Consider the following 19068-nt stretch of genomic DNA (forward strand, 5'->3'; position numbering starts at 1 on the left):
GACATTTGCCCAGATTGAGCACTAAAGAGCAGGTTTTCACAGGTAAAGCTCTGGGGCAAGCAGCAGCAGCAGCACCACCACCAACAACAACAACATTGAGTGGAGGAAAGGTAAGTGTGAATAAGCCCTATATGGCTATTGGACAAAACAGTCTTATCTCCAAAAAGGGAGCTGCTTTTATTGGTTTCATATTCTTTTATGATTTTGACCCTTTCTCGCAGAACCTCTTTTCTGCCAGCCATGATGGCTACAGTCTCCTGTTTTAAAGGTAGTATATGTCCAAGTATCAGTTGCTGGTGGACCACAATGGGAGATGAGCAGATTGCTGAAAAGGTCTCACCTTTATGCCCTGCAGGAGTCTTCCAAGAAACACACAGAAATTATATATGTGAACAATTATTGCACCTGATTCTAGCACCAACTGTCACTTGAGGACCATAGGGTGGTAGCATTTAAGCCCAGGATGGCTTGCAATCAGTTTCATGGGTTTGCATTCATACATTGAACGAGGGCTGCAGAAGTTCAAAAACTATCTAGCTGTGTTGCACTGTCCTCCAGCCCACAGGTGTTCCCATCCAAACCCCTGCCACCCCCAAGATGATGAGCCAAACATTGCTCAGCTGCCAGCTCGGACTGTGACAGGATGGAGGTCCGGGATATATTTAGAAAGAACTCTTATGCCAGCACACTCTCCCCATTACGGCAGCCGGCTAAACTAGGTCGCTCATAATTGCTATACCATATTGCCAGTGCTTCTATTTGCTGGACTGGGAGCTGGTAAAAATTGTTGACATTTCCACCTTTCCATGTTCTCTGCCTGCAGTTGCAATGAAACTGAATGGCAAAGCACACAAGTTGCTGCAGAAAAAGTGAATTGCTTGAGAAACTGAATGGGTGTTTTTGACGGGCAAATGCTATTACTGCCGCTGCTGTTAATACGATATTTTAGAACCTAGGTTGCTTCTGAAAATAATTGGGATTGCTCATTTTATCTGAAACAAGTACCTCAGGATGTGATATCAAAAACTTTCATTCACCAAAAGCATCCTTATTGTTGTTTTATTTTTTGCTGCTTTTAAATAATTGACCACCACCCCCTCCCCGCAGTCTCGTTTTAAGTTTCCACATTGGGTTTGGCAATCCAGCAGAAGTCCTTTTAGGGGGTATGCAGGCTTCACAAAGCAAATTCTCCGAGAGCAACAGTGGTGTTAGCGGGATTTACATGTGAGCAAGGGCTTAATGCTGAAAGGGCAGCCAGAAGGGAGGGGGTTCGAAAAGAACATGTTCTGAAACTAGACCCCTATCTCTATCTCTCCCTCTCTCCCTCCCTCCCTCCCTCTCTCTCCAAAATGTGTCTCCTTCCTCAGGTTTAGGAAATGGATCCCTGCTGGGATTTCCTTTCAAAGGTGACTTGTAACCTACTCATTAGGGTAGATTTCTGCCGGGTACCCACAAACAGTGCCTTTGGCAGGGTCAGCCAAAAGTCGTGCGTGTGTTTTGCGTGCATGTCTGTACGGGTGTGCAATTTGGGTGAGGGGTAGAAAATACCCAGGGCACTTGGCGGCTGTAGCAGCAGTAGCATTAGGACTTCTAAGAGGAAGGCAGGAGAGGCAATGCTCTGATGGGGACTATGGAGTTTCAGAAAGACCCCAGTGCAGTAGCCTTAGAAATGCTCCTGATAGTCCAGCCCGAGAAGAGGAAGATGGTGCAGAGGCTGCAGATGGACAGACAGACGGAGAGCCACGCTTCCCATCAAAGCGAAGGTAAAGAAATCTGTGTTGGCTGGTTAGCTTGCAAGGATGGGAAGTGCAAAAAAACTCGGTGGCAAGGGTTTAACTTTGCAGGATGAAAGTGGTAGGAGGGGGGAATAAAGGGAAGGAGGGAGCTATTTTTGCACATGCACTCCCACAAACAAGTTTTAACAAAACATGGGTATTCCCTTTGTCTGAGCTGCTTTTGCAAACTTTCAGCTTAGCTCCCTCCTACCAACCTTCCTGTGAAAATTGTTGTGAACCACCCTGTGAACTTTGGATGGTGGATGAGATAATAATAATAATAATAATAATAACAACAACAACAACAACAATGGGAAACACTTTTCCTGTTGCATCTCCATCTGGGAAGAAACCTCTGCAGCAGCACATAGGGCATAAACACAGCATTGTGCATAGTTACTGTGAAGGCAATGTCTTCACACTGTCCCTTCTCAATGTGAGAAGTTTTACAGTGTGAGAAACCTCCAAAGTTGTCATTCAGAAAATGTTCCCCGTCTGCAGACAGAACCAGTGACGGGGGCTGCTGAAACAGACAGTGATTCTGTAATTCAATCTCCTGTCTGTTGCCATCATAAACAAAGAGAACAAATGCTTGCAGTGTGTGTCTGTGTGTGCTAGCATGCATGAGTGTAATACAAGGAACTTTAGTATATAGCCTGATGCACCTTTTGCAGGGGACATAATTGTAATGGTGACCTAAGTACTCTCCTTTCACAGTACAGAAACCAGTGAAATGGGTGACCTCAGAAAAATAATAGCAGCAGCTGTAGTAATAAAATATGATAATAATAGGATATTGCAACTGGGAAGAACAGGCATTTCCAGTTGCTAGGGTATGAGGGGAATTCATTTGTTACTCAGTGTATATCATTCTCCCCACAATATTTCTTCCCTCACCACAACACTGTGAGGTAGATTAGGCTAAGAGTGAGACTGGTCCAAGATCACCCATTGATAATACAGTGGTACCTCGGGATGCAAACAGGATCCATTCCTGAGCCCCGTTTGCATCCCAAACAGAACATAAGACACGATAGCACGTCTGTGCGTGCTTGGGTCACATTTCACCACTTCCACGCATGCGCATGACATCATTTTGACTGCACATGTGCAAGCAGTGAAACCCGGAAGTAAAGCACTCTGTTACTTCTGGGTCGCCGCAGAGCGCAACCCGAAGCGCTCAACCTGAAGCGTATTTATCCCAAGGTATGTCTGTATACATCACACATATTTAATACTGAAATGTGCTGTATAGCATTCAACACTCTAATACGGTAGATCAATGTTATTGTCCCTTTATTACAAATGGAGAGTGAGTGAATAGTGGCGTGCTTAAGGCCACTTTGTGAGTTCATGACTGAGGTAAAAATTGGTAAAATTTGAACCACCATCTTACCCACTACTACTAATTTTGTCCCTTTCTCCAAGAAACTCAGAAGCGACATACAACACTAGAATTTTGCACCACTTCAGCTACACTGAGGCAGCCCAGTTGCTAGGGAAGAGAAAGCGCCTACATACTATATACATAGGTACAATGCCTACATAAACCATAAACAAGAGCACAATGCGCAATATTCCCAGAACATCCTAGACTGCCACAACAAAGAGCAGCCTATTGGGAAATGAAATGCTCAAGATTTTAATGGTGATGCATCACTGTGGAATTATTAGGAGAGAACAGAATTGTTGGGAAGGCTGTGGCCCTTGTGCCTGCTCAATCTGCTGTCCAGGTGATGGACAATGTCAGGACCTCTACTCTCCCTTCTTGGGGATCTTTACCTTTCAGCTGGACTTAGGCCAGGCAGCCTTTCAAACACATTGTCACGCTGATAGTAGCTCTGGGGAAGGGAGTTGTGTGTGACTGATTCCTTAAATTCCACCTTGACCACTGAAAACTTCACAGAGATGGGGCACTTCTCTTGATTGCCCACATCCCTGAAGTTCATTTGGCCTTCACCAAGGACCAAGCTTATCTTGTGGCAGACCCTGCCCTGTGGCCCTCCCCACTAATAAAGGTTCAGCTGGAATCATGCCTCCCCTTTTTGAGACGTCTTTTGGAAATTGTATTGTTTGTTCAGGCCTTTACAATGGGAAATTTCTTTTTTGACCCATCAGTATTTATTAATGTTTTGTTGATGTTTTTATAATGTTATTATGAATACTTTTGTTGATTTGATTCTCCTATGTTGCACACTCTCTTGATATTTTTTATGAAAGTGTGGATTATAAATCATCAAATAAATAAGGGGGATGGAAATATTAGGTTCCCGGTCCCCACCCCCCTTCTCCCTGCCATGCATCATGTCTCCATTCAAAATAGGGGAGACCTGCAATTGTTTTTAGGGGAAAAAGAGCCAGATTATTTTGGGAGCTCCATGGAGCATCAACTTAATGTCCAGCTGGAATGAGTAGAGGGCTTGAGGAGAGAAGCTCAAGCAGGGTAAGCAGAGGATGCTAGGAAGATTCAGCTTCCCCCACCCTACCCAGACACCTCTCTTGCTCATTAAATTGTATTTCTTAACTCCTGCTTTCTTTGTGAGTGGAGCAGATGTAGGAGTTGTGTTAAAGAAAAACAATGACATGTTAAAGCAAATGCAAATTCTGTGCTAGATTGTCACCATTATATTTTTTTTATTGGTCTTTCAGTAATATGCATATGGTATAAAGTCACAAAATAAAAATTGAATATTAAGAAGAAAAACTAAAACAACACACACACACATTCCAAAAGGCAGGCAAGTCATCGTTTTTTATTCTTAAGTATAGTTAATGTTGCATTCATTTTGTGTTGTTCCTGCAGAGTGCAATGTCAGAATAATGTCACTATTTTCAATGGCCAGAAGAGATTGAGATATCCAAGGACAAAGTTCAGAGCAGAAATATAAATGTAACATCCCAATTTGTGCTGATGCATTAGGTGTTTACGTGTTTCATAAACCTGATGTGTTGTGGCCATTATTTATAACGAAAACTGTCTGTCTGCAATATCAAGCCATTCCAAATTCCCTTAGGCAGGCTGTTCACTCATCACTCCGCCGTGGTGCCCTGGTCAGCTGCAGCGAGGTGGATCAGTCAAAGCACTCAGGGCTGTATGTTTGTTTCCAAACAAGGAAGAGTAGCAGGGATATGGTCACGAAACAAACACAGAAGGAGATTTTGGCCTTGAGAATGAGCCAACACATTTCAGAAGTTACCCTGGGGAGGTTTGGAGAGGGGTGGGAGTGTTTTTGTTCTAGCCAGCCCATTTGTTCATTCCTTCCTTTGGGAAAATGCTGTACATTTAATTTAAACTAACAGCTGCATACACACACCCTAGCACAGAAAGAGTTTGAAAAGGAATATATTGTTGCACAACATTCCCATCTCTGAGCAGTGTAAGATTCCAGGGCTTCAAATCGCTTACCTACGGTTTGGTTTCCTTGGAATGAGGGTCAGGGAATATTGTGGTGTCTGTTTGCCATATGGTTTATTTACACATATATACAGACTGAGTCTATGATGAAAGAGCTCACAGCATTAACACCCCAGAAGGACTTGCATCTCCCATAGCCACAACCCTTGACATGACTATCACTCTCAGGCATCTACTTGCTTGTAGCCCAGTCCACTCTCTCCACTCTGGCCTTTGTCCTTCTCACTACCAGCCACTACCAGCCGATTTGCCCTCACACGCAGAGCAGGTTCCTTTTTTATACTAAAGACCCATACCTAGGGCCATTACCAAGAAGCTAGCCTGGCTATTCCAACAACTGAATCCTCCATGAGATTTTAACCCTTGCTGGATCCAGGAATTAGAAGGGACTTAGGCCTCCAGCCTAATTTTGCACGCATGCACACACCAAAAAACCCCACACAGTTCTAGGCAAAATCTCCAAGCGCTCCAAAGCATTGACTCCTCTTTTGTCACCAGTTCTGCAAGACTGGCTGTGTCATGATCCTGTGATCACACCTTTATGGTGCCAGGGGCAGGCTTTCAATTCTTAGTGAAACCTCAGAGATCAAAGGGAGAGCTGAGCAGGACTTCAGTGCCTCCAGCTTCTCAGGATTTGCAGGAGGACAATAAGACTGTAACTCTGTACCCAGCTACCTGGGAACAAATCCCATGGAGGCCAGTGGGACTTAACTTCAGAGAAGACATCTAGAAGATTGCACTGTAAATGATGAAAAATAAGCATACATATGCACATTTCTTTAATTTATAAAGGGAAAGCATTCTAATTTCCTTAGCTCAGCCTTTTTAAAAACAATAACAACCCAGCTAAGAATTTGTCTTTGACTTCATCCAACTATTCATACCTTTGGAAGAACAGTGAGCTTTTGCAGGTATGCCTTAAGAGCAGTCCTAGTAGTAGATCATATCCACAAAGGCTACTAGTGCTCTGTTGTTGTAGCTGTCCATGATTAAATACTCTTCTAGGGGATGGTGAATTCATTATGCTAGCCTAGTGGCTTTTAGGCTTGGGTTTCTAAGCAGTTTGGTTAGTTTGCTAGTTGGATGAATCCAAAATGTTATGAGCAATATCTGATGTTAATCATGCTCAAAGTAGACCCATTGACTTGGGTAACTTAACTCCATTGATTGAAACTCCCTGCCTATCGACATCAGTAGGCGCCTTTGCTGTATTCATTTCAGTGCCTGCTTTAAAACATTTTTGTTTTCCAGGCACGGAAATGTTGACGTGTTTTAATCGATTTTTAGTTCACTGCTTATTTTAATTGTAAAGTTTTTAATTAATTGTTCTTAACTTCTTTATTGATAATTTTAATATTTCTTGTAAGCCACTTAAAGGTTTTGTTACAATCCAACAGTACATAATTTTTGTTAAATAAATAACACAATTTACTGGTTGTTGTTTTTTAGGCTTTCGAGGGGATGGCAATGCAAACAACAAACTAGGAAATGAGCTTCATGGTATGTCATTTTCTCTCACCCTTTGAGTTTCCATGTCAGAAATGCAGTGCAGATCAGTGTATTCTAATACCGATTAAAGGCAGCCATACCATGTTGAGAGAGGCTGGAGGGTCTCTTGGAGGTTTAATCATTAGCTCCGTATATTTTGCTGCCTGAAATATAAGGTCCAAATGCTGTCACCACTCACAGAGGCTGCTCAGATATTGTAAACAACTGGCAATCTGCTCCCATTTAATGGCATTGCAAAAATCTGTCCTTACTCAGCCTAACAGTACAGCCGGTCCTGATGCCCATAGCAACATGGTGGCATTTGCAGAGCTAGCGATTTCTGTGCTGAAGGCAGTCTGGGGGAGAGAGCTCCCAAAGTCCCGAATTACAGAAACGGCCAAGTACAGATATTAGCAGCCTGAATTAAGAAACCCAGATATTAGGCCGTGTGCATAACTCTTCAGTATTTTCCAAACTTGGTTCTCCAGCTGTTTTTGGACTACAACTCCCATCCTCCCTAGCTAGCAAGACCAGTAGTCAGGGATGATGGGAAATGAAGTTGAAAAGCAGCTGGAGACCAAGTTTGGGAAACATTGTGAGATAATTCCATTTTGCTCATCTCAAACCACAGTACAAGAGGCAGAGTCATTCTGCTCCTCGTTCTATAAAAGCTGCCCCAGAGCAGGAGTCCCAGCAAAGGAACTACCAAGAATCTGGGCATGAAATTTTCAGATCAGAGGGAAATAGGCTCTTTAGCTTTACAACCGGATCTAACAAGACTTTACAGCGGCTTCCACCAATTCATAGGTATTCACTGAAGATCTCCAGTTGTATTGCCAGAAATCTTCATGCACCAAGCATGGAGGTGTCAACAAATCAATTTCAGGCAGTGTAGTTACTGTACTTATGAAGTCTGACACCGTGAAGCAGCCGGTGCTCCTACAGTATTTCTGAATGCTATGATGCAATTGCAGATTGAGCCATATTAAAACAAACACATGGGCCGTCATCACACACATTGCAGCGATATCTCATCATCTTTCATGGGTCTGAGCCATGCCAGCCATAAGATACGTGGTACCCAGAATGGCAAACACATTGCTGAAATGCTCCAGCTTCTCTCTGGGGACTGCCAATATACTGATCTTTGAAAGAAAAGGGATGCAACTCAGTGTGTCCATTGATGTAGACTGGTCTATCTTCCATGCTTGGGGGGGGGGAGGGGGCTAGTATTTTAGATCAAAATTATATAAAACCATGGACCTGTTAAAATATGAGTGTGTGTGTGTTCTGTGAATGCACAGAGTGGGGATTGAATCCATTATCCTTACTGCCAAGTTGCATGCATCAAAAGTCGGAGCAGAGTCTACATATATACAATTACACAAATCATAGGATTATAGAGTTGGGCGGTACATCAAGGGTCATCTAGTCCAACCCCTTGCAATGCAGGAATCTCAGCTAAAGCATCCATGACAGATGGCAAAAGCTACTTTTCACAGTTATCTTACTTGGACCATGTACATGTGTTGGCTCTATTCAGACCATGGGTTGGACATAAGGAGGTGATGTTCAATTTCAGTTGGAGAAGAACAGGCAACTGGTGTTTGGGAGGGGAAATGGAATGACCTATCCTGGAGGAGGGTATGGTTGGCTGGCTGGGACTTTAAACAGGAACACCCTGCTAATAATGATACTCTTCAATCTTTTGCCACTAGTCCAACTTGCATTTTCCCTGCTTTTGCATGGACTTATCACTTTGCCCCTGTTTCATAGATTGTTTTCTTGTCACTAAAGCTTTCCTTCCATCACCAGGCCATGCAGCTCAGATGCAGCAAGTCATTACTTCCTGCTCTGCCCAAGGTATGTGATAAACCAATGAACTGTCTGATAGTGCCCTTTGCTACAAGTTACTAGAGTAAGCTTTTACCTTAGAATATCATAAAATAGTAGAGCATTTAGAGATGTTTGAACAGAGCAAAAAATGGCATCCTATTTTGGAAAATCACCATGACCAGATGTTACAAAATTACAGAGGTTGAAAGAAGAAAAAAAACTCAATAAAATTAATCTCTGAAAGCAGGATTAAGATGAGGGAAGGCCTACTTAAAAAATAATAATCCTGCATGCCTGATCAATCTAAATATGCCTGAGGGAGGCAAAATGTAGTTGCTAAAGGAGTATGTAATGCAATCTCAAAAGCATTTTAAACTACTTTTTTCCTGATGATTTCTCATTATAACAATAAATACTTAAAGATCCAAAATTATAGAACTTCTATTCATTTTTTAAAAAGTTTGCATTATAAAATGAAGAAAAAACAGACATATTTCAATAATCTAGCATTCTGTCTTCATAAGTAGTCTGTCAGATGCCCCTAGGATAGGGCTGCCATATGTCTGGATTTTCCTGGACATTACCAGGATTTCAAAAGCGGAATTGATGTCAGAAGGGCAGTGTTTTGTCCTGGATCTTAGGCAAGTCAAAAAATCATGTTTTTGGGTGTTTTTGTAAAACAAAACAAAAAACAACAACTCAACTTTCAGGGTGTCCTGGTTTTTTCTTTGTGACAACCCTACCCTTGGAGGAAGAACATTATACAGATAGTTTTCTAATCCTCCAAAAGAGAATGGCTATCATGAAGTGATATAGCACATTCTTTGCATGCAATGTTCACAGGTTCAATTCCTGCAATTCCCAGTAGGTCCCTCAGAAAACTCCTATAGCTATGCCCACCAAAGCAGCCATTTAATGAATGGGCTGCTTTCCATGGCAGCCATTTTGTGAGTGTCCACTGCTTTTTCTCAAAATTCCCTTGCACTAGATAGACCAGTGATTCGACTTGTCGTTAGGCAGCTTCCTATGATCTTCTTAGAGGCTACCCCCATCCCACGACTTTTTGCTGCAAATCTGCTCCTCAAAAAAAAAAAAATTGCAAGCCCAATTGTAAGCCCAATTTCCCTTGTGGAGAAAGAGTAGAAAAGATTCTACTAAACTAAAAGAGAACTGGAAGAAGTAAGAATGAAGGACTGACAGGGCAATTACTTGACTTCATTGTCTGCAAAGAAACTACAGAACATCTGTTAAGTGCCCAGAGGCTCCCAGTCAAATTTCTCTGTTTGATGAGGAAATATCAAACACAAAGGGGTATACAACTGTCAAAATATGTCTTGATTGAAGAAAGTCCCTCATGGTTCCCTTCTAAGAGAGGCTGAGAAATGAGAATTGGCTTGAGGTAGTTATACATCTGAACTTTTGAATAGCTTATACTGAAAGCAAACATAAAGGAAGCATATTTATGTGGGTAGCCAGCTCATAAACTTTCTAAACAGAGTGTTGTCCCCTCTGCAGAGGAAGCTGTGTGGATTCAAAGCACTGGAGGAAGGACTTTGAATCCACACAGCTTCCTCCAGCTGCCTTGTCTGCACCAGACAGCTCCTGACAGCAAACTCTCTAGTTTACCAATCCTCCCACTTGCAAAGGAACAATTCCTTTCAGTTCCTGATTGTTCTGGATTGTGACTTGGATTGTCCTGGTTGTGACTTGGAAAAAATGGCCTTTTCTGCCATTTTGTTTTGTATGGGAATGTAACCAGTGTTGCACAAACGGACACCTGCTTGTTTAAGAGGGCTTTCTGGCTGTCCTTCTCCCCACTGCAACCCCTTTGCCCCTTGAAGGCCTGGAATGTGGCACAGGGAGTGGTAGCGGGAGGAGAGAATTACCCAAAGCTACTTTCATTCCCACTATCACTGCAGCTCTTAGCATTTTGGGGTTTCAGTAGGAAGGAGGAATGCAGGATTATCCTAACACTTTCATCCTTGGGTTTTCACTGCCTTGGATGCAAGGCATGATGCTTACATGCTGAATTACGTTTCCCGGTACTGACCAGCTTCAAAAATTCTTGCTTGTTTCAGGAACCCACGTGACAGTAGAAGTACATGCTAGAAATTCTACCCCACAGTTGTTCAAAAAACTCTCCTTTGGGAAAGGTATGCCGCTTTTAAAAATCAATATTTTGTTTTGGAACAATTCTTACACATTTATTTTTTTTGTTCCCTTGTTCTCGCAGCAATAAAAATAAATTGACTGGTTCCTTGATAAAGGCAAAATATCTCATATGAAATGAAATGAAAGAGGAAGTCCTCAAATCTTCTGCAGACTCGCTAGGTAGCCTTAGGAAAGACATTTTCTCTTATCCACAATTCCTCCACTGTGATATGTGGGATATTAACAGTGGCCTACCTTCGCAGATGGTCTGATGGTCACAACACCAGACCCCACAAATACAACAATCACCCTAACCGAGGAACTCAACACATTCGCAGTGGTGTTGGGCTTACAAGTAAACTTTGCCAAGTCTGAGGCTATGTGTTTCAACACCCCACCTCATATACAAAAAGAGTTTTCCAACATCACAAAGATAAAAATCTGCCGTACCAAATTCAGATACTTAGAGGTACAAATAACTAGAAACCTCAACAAACTATACCTCCACAACTACAAAGCCCTGTGGCGACAAATTAACAATGACCTGAGGAGATGGAACCATATTATCTTCACTCTGTCAGATAAAATAGCCATGATCAAAATGATCACCCTTCCAAAATTGACCTACCTATTCCATACCCGTCCAATCTGGATTCCACCAACCCAACTCCACTAATGGCAGAAAAGAATACACTCGTTTATTTTCTCATACAAAAAGCTTCGGTCACTTTTGCACTTTTATTATTGGAGAATTGTTCCATCTTTGTACGGCCAATTTCCCAACCTTTCCTCTCACTATATTCAGTAGTAGAGAGGGAGAAAGAGAGCGAGAAGTAAATAAGTAAAATCTTCCACATATGAGACTATACTCAAGCCCTTTAAAATGGTTTGGGCATATTAGTGAGCTGATATCCCAGAGATGATGGGAACACAAATAGTTGAGAGTTCAACATATGTCCTCAACTCTTGGCAAAAGAAACACTTGCAGCATGCTTTTCACATGATCATATGTTCATGGCTGCCACACCACACTGAGACTAGGAAAATCCCATGTGGGGTGTTAGTGTGATGACCTCTTGAACAAATCAGTATCAATTAATTAAGTACTTGTTCTGCAGGCCTACTCTCCTTTCTCACTTCTCTTTCGTCTTTCTACTTCAATTCATTTTACATCCGTTCACCTATCTCACATGCTTTTCACAATTTCATAGGTTTTCCGGAGAACAGAAAACGCAGACCCCGTCCACCGGGTTTGAAAGACCAGCATGGTAACTATAGAGTTGTATTATACCATCGCTACTACTCCTACAGTACAGAGTTTATAGAGGAAACAACAATATACAAAACGGAAAGCATCCTTTTAAGAAATAAATGCACACACAAAACAAATGGAGTTCAGAGCCAAGTTTGCATTCAGCACCCAAGGCTGCCCATGTGGTGCTCCTTGCCACATGTTCGCCATTGGACAGTTTTTCTGTGCTGCCAGCTCTGTTATCTTTGAAGCGGTTTGCGAACTGACCTGACAGCACTTTCCATCTGTTTAGATGGCAATCCTCATGAGCAGCAGCAGCAGCATTGTTGCCACCCACAGCTCCCCAGAAAGATGCCTTGGACTGCATACACAACATACATTTAAATCACATGGCTTTCCCCCAAGGACCCTGGGAACTGTAGTTTATCTTTCCCAGAGCTACAGCTCCCAGAAACCATAACAAACCACAGGGTTCTTTGGGGGAAGTAATGGGCTTTTAAAAAATTGTGTATGCAGCTTGGAACAAGGGGTGAGTCCTCTCTGATGACTCAAAGCAAGGATGCTGGTGCCGATGAGTTCCAAGAGGCTAAACTTACTAAGCTTTTGAAAATGCCATCAATGCATTGGCAATTTGGCTGAGAAGGAAATCCTGCTCTCAGATTACACCTCCGCATTTCTTAGTTACAAATACAGCTGATTATTAGGGAGTGAACGTATAAAGCACAGCAGCCATGGTAGAGATCAGCATCTGGCATCCTAGGCCACTGCCCCAGTGTTCCAGCGGGATCCACCGGCACTTACGCCTGCGTTGGACCCTCCATCTTGAGCATCTGGGCCTGTGAGCCTCCATTTTAATGTCCCACAGCACCCTGAAGTGAACACTCCATTGCACGCCACCCCAGTCCCCAAGTGGTGTGAGTCCAGGTTCTTACCCAAGGTTTGTGTTTCCTTTGGAATGAGGCACAGCAGAGACTGTGGTGTCTTTATGATACGTGGTTTATATACACATATATAAGCAACCTGAGCCTATGATAGAGAGGCTTCACAGCATTAACACCCCAAGAGGGCTTTGTTTCACCGTTAGCCACAGCCTTTAATTCCTGCAGAAACCAAACATCTTTCTCTGCTTTACCTCTAGTGTAAGGTTACTAAAAAAATTTCAATGAATCCAGGGACACTTTTCAACTTCAATTGATATTGTATGGGGACTGATTTGTAAATCCTGGGACTATCCCCGGGAAATGGGGACGTCTAGTAACCTTACTCTAGTGTTTAGCTCACATCACCAACTCTCGGCTTTCAACTCTGCCTTTGGCCTTCTAACTACCCACCCATTTGCTATCTCACACAAAGCCCTTTCCTTTGTTCTGTTTAATGGCCCATCACCCAAGCTGACACCTCACCAAGAAGCTGGCCTGGCTAGTCCAAGAATTAGAAGGGGTTCAGGCATTCAGGCTACTCTCCGCCCCCAAAACCCACATAACAGCTACATGAAGTGTTCTAGGGCATTATGGTGAAATAAAATGGCAGTGCCTGGCCTCTCTTGGAGTGTTGTTTCTGTCACTATCGCCACCACTGCCAAGTACACCTGAGGGAGCCCACCAGCGTAAGAGGGGCACACTAGATGGTACTTTGGCCAGAAACCCCTGCAGCCTGGAGCCAGTCCTTATGGAGATGAAACCTCATTTTGTTGATGGCAAGGTGTGTGCATCACCATAACCTGACCATGCACAGCCCTTTTCGGAAGTTTGATGGGCAAGTATTTTAGCTGAGCATGCTGCTTTTAAGATAGGCCTCCAATTAAACATTCAAAATTGGTATAGTCAGTGCCTGCCGATGTTATTTGTGCTTAAATATTGCCTTGCTCCAGTTTGCCCAGCATATCGGAGGCCTAGTACACAATTCTAGCTGCTAATGGTAACAGTGTGTGACTGTAAGAGTTATTGTGAATTCTGCAGCTGTAGGGAGCCTTTTCAGTTATAGCCTGACAAAGACTAAAACTGATCACCAATTTGAAGAAACTACCCGCTCCCAAATGGCAAAAAAGTAATTTTCTGAGCTGTATGGAGCAGGAACCTTTTAAGTGCGTAAATCTGCTTTAGCTCTCTTTAGGTCAGTGTAATAGCCCTCTTCAGCGAAAGGCCAGATAAACAAACAAGCCTGTTAAAGAGACAGATGCCTCGTGCTTGAGTGCTGGTTTGAGACAGACAGATGGCTGTTCGGTACGTTAGGTGACAGCGCACACCCTCTTGCCTGTAGTTGCTCCATCACTAATCACAGTCTGGAAATGAGGTTGAACCAAGCCTGAGGAATAGTGAGAAACACAGGCTTCTGACACTAGGCTTTTTTCAGCTGTGCCTGCCCATTCCCCAAAGGTCAGACACAGCAGAAAAGGTGTGTTAGGGATGGAGAGAGAGCAAGGGAGTCGTGTGCTACTTGGCTTTAAAATCAGGAGAGGTGTGACGCAGTTAGAATACTCCTGGACATTGTTCCTGGGCCCGTGAAGCTGCCAATTTGCAGTAGAGACTATTTAGCACCCAAGTGCATCAGCTGATGTATAGCTGATTCACACAACACAGCATAGATGGCTTGTGTTGGCTGTGCATCTATGAACAGTCAGCATAATGGCAATATACAAATCTGATCCTCTGCAGATCTGTCAGAACATTTGGGCCCAGATGCCTCTGGGAAGCGCAGAAGCAGGGATCTGAGGCAATCAGCCTGTCCTACTGTGGCCTGTCATTCAGTGGCATTCTGCATAATTACCAGGAGGCAGTGGTGGCTGATGGGGCAGAAAGCAGGGAGGACAAGATCCAGAGCCCATTACAGGTGGAGCCAGAACCAACGAGAGGCAGAGGCAGCTATTTCTAGTTTTGTCTCCATCTTCCACCTTGCTGAATCCCAGAAGAGCAACACCGAGACGAAGGAAGAGGAAACTGACAGGCAGTAACACCCCCTGGACTGCCTGTAAATAAGGCAGTTAGGTGGGGCTGGCTGAGGGCAGACTGGGGTTGGTGCAGCAGTGCACAGTTTTGCCTAATGGAACAGCTGCCCCTTGAACCATGATACCCAACAGCCATTGGCAGACCTATCCTGTATCAATTTGTGTAATCCCCTTTAAAAGTGACCTAAGGTAGTGGCCATCATGAACACAATCCTATGCATGTCTACTCAGATATAATATCTATTCAAATTGATTTAGTCCCAGGACAGAGTGCATAGGATTTCGGGCATAGGCTGTTTACATGAAGCGATAGCCTGTGTAGGTAGGGATGCACATGGTTGCATAGAGAAAATGTTTTTACAAAGCTGATCAGATCTGATTCCATCTTTCATTAATAATCTGTGTTCTGCATGTGTTGCAGCTGATGCAAATCTCCTCTATTGCTTAGCCTTTTGGTTCCCGCTTAATCAGGAAACCTTTTGCCTCCCCTTTGTGCCTTAATGTTTATGAATTGGAAAGAGGTGCACAAAGCCAATGCCATACAGACAACTCCCCATTTACACGGGGGCTGTGTTCTGAGGCACTGTGTGTTTACGTGAAACTATATATTGGGAACACCATTGAAAAAGCCTGCAAACACCTTCCAAACCTCCAACTCTCCAGAGGCCTCAATGGTTGGCGCAAGGACTCCTGGGATTGTGTGATCAAACCCAGCCCTCCTGCCCAGCATGATATCAGCTGATTGACAAGTGGACGTGGTTTTGGAGACATGGCCTCACAGGCCAAATTGGATCCCCTGCTAGAGCACAACTGGTGCATAGGCTGGAGTTTCCTCATTCCTAGTTCATGTATAAACTTACCTGCTCAGTGCTCCATGCATCTAACGAAACAGGCTCTGGGGAAAGAAAGCTGATGCCACTATATATTTATTGGCCTTTTCAGTTGCTAGTGGACTTTTATTTATTTTTACATAATAAATGGAGGGAAACTTAAACTATTGTAAACCTTGCATGTGAAAACGACTTTAGTATAGATCTGGTTTATGCTTGCTAGAGCATTTGTCCAGCTGAAATGTTTCTTCCTTTCCAGAATAATTATTACCAATGACATGTGTTTTTTCTCCTAGCTTACCCATGGGACAAGTCATGCTTGAAATCCATACCTTTTGACCTAAAGGACTTTGAGAAATTGGATGCATATGCAACAAAGGTAAAAACATAAATGGAGGTCATGACATCATGAATTCAAACTCTGCTTCCCATCATTTCTAAAACTCCAGCACCAGATATATACTGCATATATTCTAGTAATTACGCAATGGAATGCTTGTGGAATTTGGTTGTCTGAATGATCAGATATATCAGTTCAATTATTATTTTTTACAACACTGTGTGGAAAAAGCTACATGGCTGCTGGTAAATATGCTGAGAAGCCAATTGTGTGGTGAATTAAAAACCAGTCAGCAGAGTGTTAATTTAAATATTTTAATTAACAATAATAACCCCTTTGGGGAAAAAAGATTACAGGAATTGGCCTTTAACATAAATTCATGATCCTTGGAATTGGGTTATTGACTGAGTTACCTATGCAGAATACTCTGCAATCATCATCATATTTTTGAGAAGTTATAATACAATTTGTTGAAGTCTGATGATTGCGGAGTCTGTTGCTCATATCAACTCCTTCAGACAACCTCTTCCACTTGAATAGCAGGCAAAACACAAACAGTCCTTTGAATTTCATTGGTGTATTCCTGAGGTGTCTTTCAGATTCTGCATTAAGAATACCCTTCCGCAATCATCTGAATGGAACTCTTCCCTTCTTACCCCAAGCTGCCTTAGACCAAGTATTGCCAGCCCTGACAGGAAGTAGTTCTCCAATTGAAAGAGACATTTCAAATTACTTGCTGCCTCACCCTTCCCCAACCTAGTGCTTTCCAGAGGTTGTGGACACCATCAGCCCCAAGAGAGTGTGGCCAATGATGAGGGGTGATGGGAATTGCAGTCCAACAACATCTGGAAGACCCTAGTCTGAGGAAGGCTGGTCCTTTGAACAGGAGATGTGAGGCATTGGGCCTGCAAAGCAAGTGCTCTACTACTGAGTAATGATCCCTTTCCCTAGTAATTCCTCAGATGATATTTCCCTGAGGAAGCACTTCCAAATGTTTTGCTTTAGCCAAAATCTGAGGACAACCTTAAAAGCTGCTGAGAAACTCCACAGGTCTTATGAAAATGTTGTTTGGCTTCCCTCAGATGTTTCACTTCAGGAGGAGCTCCAAAATTTGCTTCCAATTTCACTTTGGACAAAAAATTCACTGGCAACTCCATAAACAACTTGCTAAATATTTCTCTCAAAGACAACATCAGCCCAGGATGAGGTGTCTGCTGAGTATGTGGCTTCCAGATCTTTTAGAACAGATACAACACACTTTCATTGGCTGGCAAAGGAAACTGTACAGTAACAGAATCTCATATTGGCCTGAGGGTTGAGCAGGTCTGGCTGACAACCATCATACCATGTGAAAGGAAACAGTTTAAATAGAATCCAGTTATAGAATAGTGTCTAAACGTATCTGAAGGGCATACGCAGGATAGGAGAGAGTAACCCTACCCAATAATATATTTGAAGCTTGTAAAAGACTTGCTTCTTAAAACACAGCAAGCTGCCAAGAACAGCATGATGAAGTTGAGGAAAACCCTGTTCTGAGTGCCTTATGCCAGCCTGCTGACTAATAGATAGGGCTTCTAAACAAACAGAAAATGGCTCCATCCTGAGCCAAACTGTAACCCAGGTGTAGGGAACCTTTGGCCACCCAGACATTGCTGAACTACAACTCTGCTTGTTGAACATGCCATATGACCAGAGATGGCGTGACCTGCAGTTCTGCAACCTCCAAAGGGCCACAGGTTCCCCATACCTGTAAGCTAATGTGCTTTCTGTGAAACATAGCAGAGATTTTGTTGATGAAGTCAATGGTTCTGCCAAGTAGTGGACCCTAAGAGAGATCCTCTAAGTTTTGTAGGAAGGCAGAAAAGGTTCACAGTTGGTTTGAAATCACCGGTTATCCACTTTCTTCCTATAATACAGGTGACCGCCAAGAGTACTGTGGAGGAGCTGGTGAAAACCTTGCTTCGCGTAGCACGTACCGACCTGGAAAAGGTTAGGGCCATTTGGACATGGATATGCCATCATATAGGTAAGCAGAGGATGCCGTCATTTCCTGGAACCTGTGGATAATGCTGAACAGTTGCATGCCTTTTACTGTGGTTCTAGAACCCAGGTTACATATTGTGTTGACAATAGAGAGAGGGAGAATGTCAAAAAAATGCATCAGGCCTGGAAAATCTGAATTTTAATAAACTTTGAAATGTTTTTACCACCACTGTAAAAAGTGTTGTGTCAATAATCTTCTCACTCATATACCTTTCAGAGAACTGTTCATTCCCAGAAAATACAGATGTAAAATATTGTCTTCCCTTGGGCCATTCTTTCCCAGTTCAAGTTTGGCGCAGCTGTGAAAATAGTGTTGTGACACCACAGAAAGCTCTTAGCACTATTTATGAAACAAATGACAGTTGATTCATACTAGATTGGGTTTGTATTGGTGCCTACAGCTTTTCTGCTGCAAGGAGGGAAAAGTAGCAATTTGGAATGGGAACTGGCCAAAGGAGAAAGGGTTGAACAGTTCTTCTCCCTTAGGATGTAATTCTACGGTCTCTGGGCAGAGAGGGAGGTCCTTCCTTGAAAACCCCCTCTCAGGCAGTGCAGGAAGAATTGTCACTGGGGCTTTCCAGCTGAGGTCCAGTGAGAGAAAGCACTGGAAAGGGGTGCACCAGTGGTGGGTCACTGTGGGATTTGAAGCTGCTAGATCCAAAACCCTCCCATTCTCCAACCAACACCCCAGCAACACAGGGAGGGAAAGTACATCAACCCACGGACTGGTGTACTGAAAAAGAAAAGAACTGCCCTCTCTTCCCTTTCTGTCCTACTGGTGAGAGCCTAGCAGGAATTTAGATCTGGTGGTGCATCTATCCCTGGGGCAAAGCAGACCAGGCTGATCAGACCTCCTTTGATTCCCACCCCTGTTAGAATCTCAGTATCTACCAACCAGAGCCAGACACAAAAGACATCCCAATTACAATTAAAGAACAGGGTGACTCTGAGCACACTGAACTTAGTGCTAGGAGTTTGTTTTCAGCAGCAGAAG

General features: G+C 43.2%; 1 protein-coding gene across 2 annotated transcripts in view; it reads left to right on the forward strand.

The window, feature by feature from the left end:
• The first annotated feature begins 1337 nt into the window (after nucleotides 1-1337).
• KY (kyphoscoliosis peptidase) overlaps nucleotides 1338-19068 on the forward strand; it is a 28003-nt gene continuing 10272 nt past the window's right edge. Inside the window, exons 1-7 of one of the 2 annotated variants that reach the window (XM_083741843.1) lie at nucleotides 1338-1763; nucleotides 6640-6690; nucleotides 8494-8541; nucleotides 10593-10667; nucleotides 11877-11933; nucleotides 15988-16070; nucleotides 17949-18057. In XM_083741843.1, the coding sequence (XP_083597969.1) occupies nucleotides 1622-1763; nucleotides 6640-6690; nucleotides 8494-8541; nucleotides 10593-10667; nucleotides 11877-11933; nucleotides 15988-16070; nucleotides 17949-18057 (565 nt within the window). In that variant the 5' untranslated portion in view covers nucleotides 1338-1621. The remainder of the gene's footprint in view (nucleotides 1764-6639; nucleotides 6691-8493; nucleotides 8542-10592; nucleotides 10668-11876; nucleotides 11934-15987; nucleotides 16071-17948; nucleotides 18058-19068) is intronic. The other variant, XM_083741844.1, reaches the window with a different exon arrangement.

Source organism: Podarcis gaigeae, assembly GCF_964106915.1.
Source record: "Podarcis gaigeae genome assembly, chromosome: 5".
In the NCBI taxonomy this organism is placed as follows: Eukaryota; Metazoa; Chordata; class Lepidosauria; order Squamata; family Lacertidae; genus Podarcis; species Podarcis gaigeae.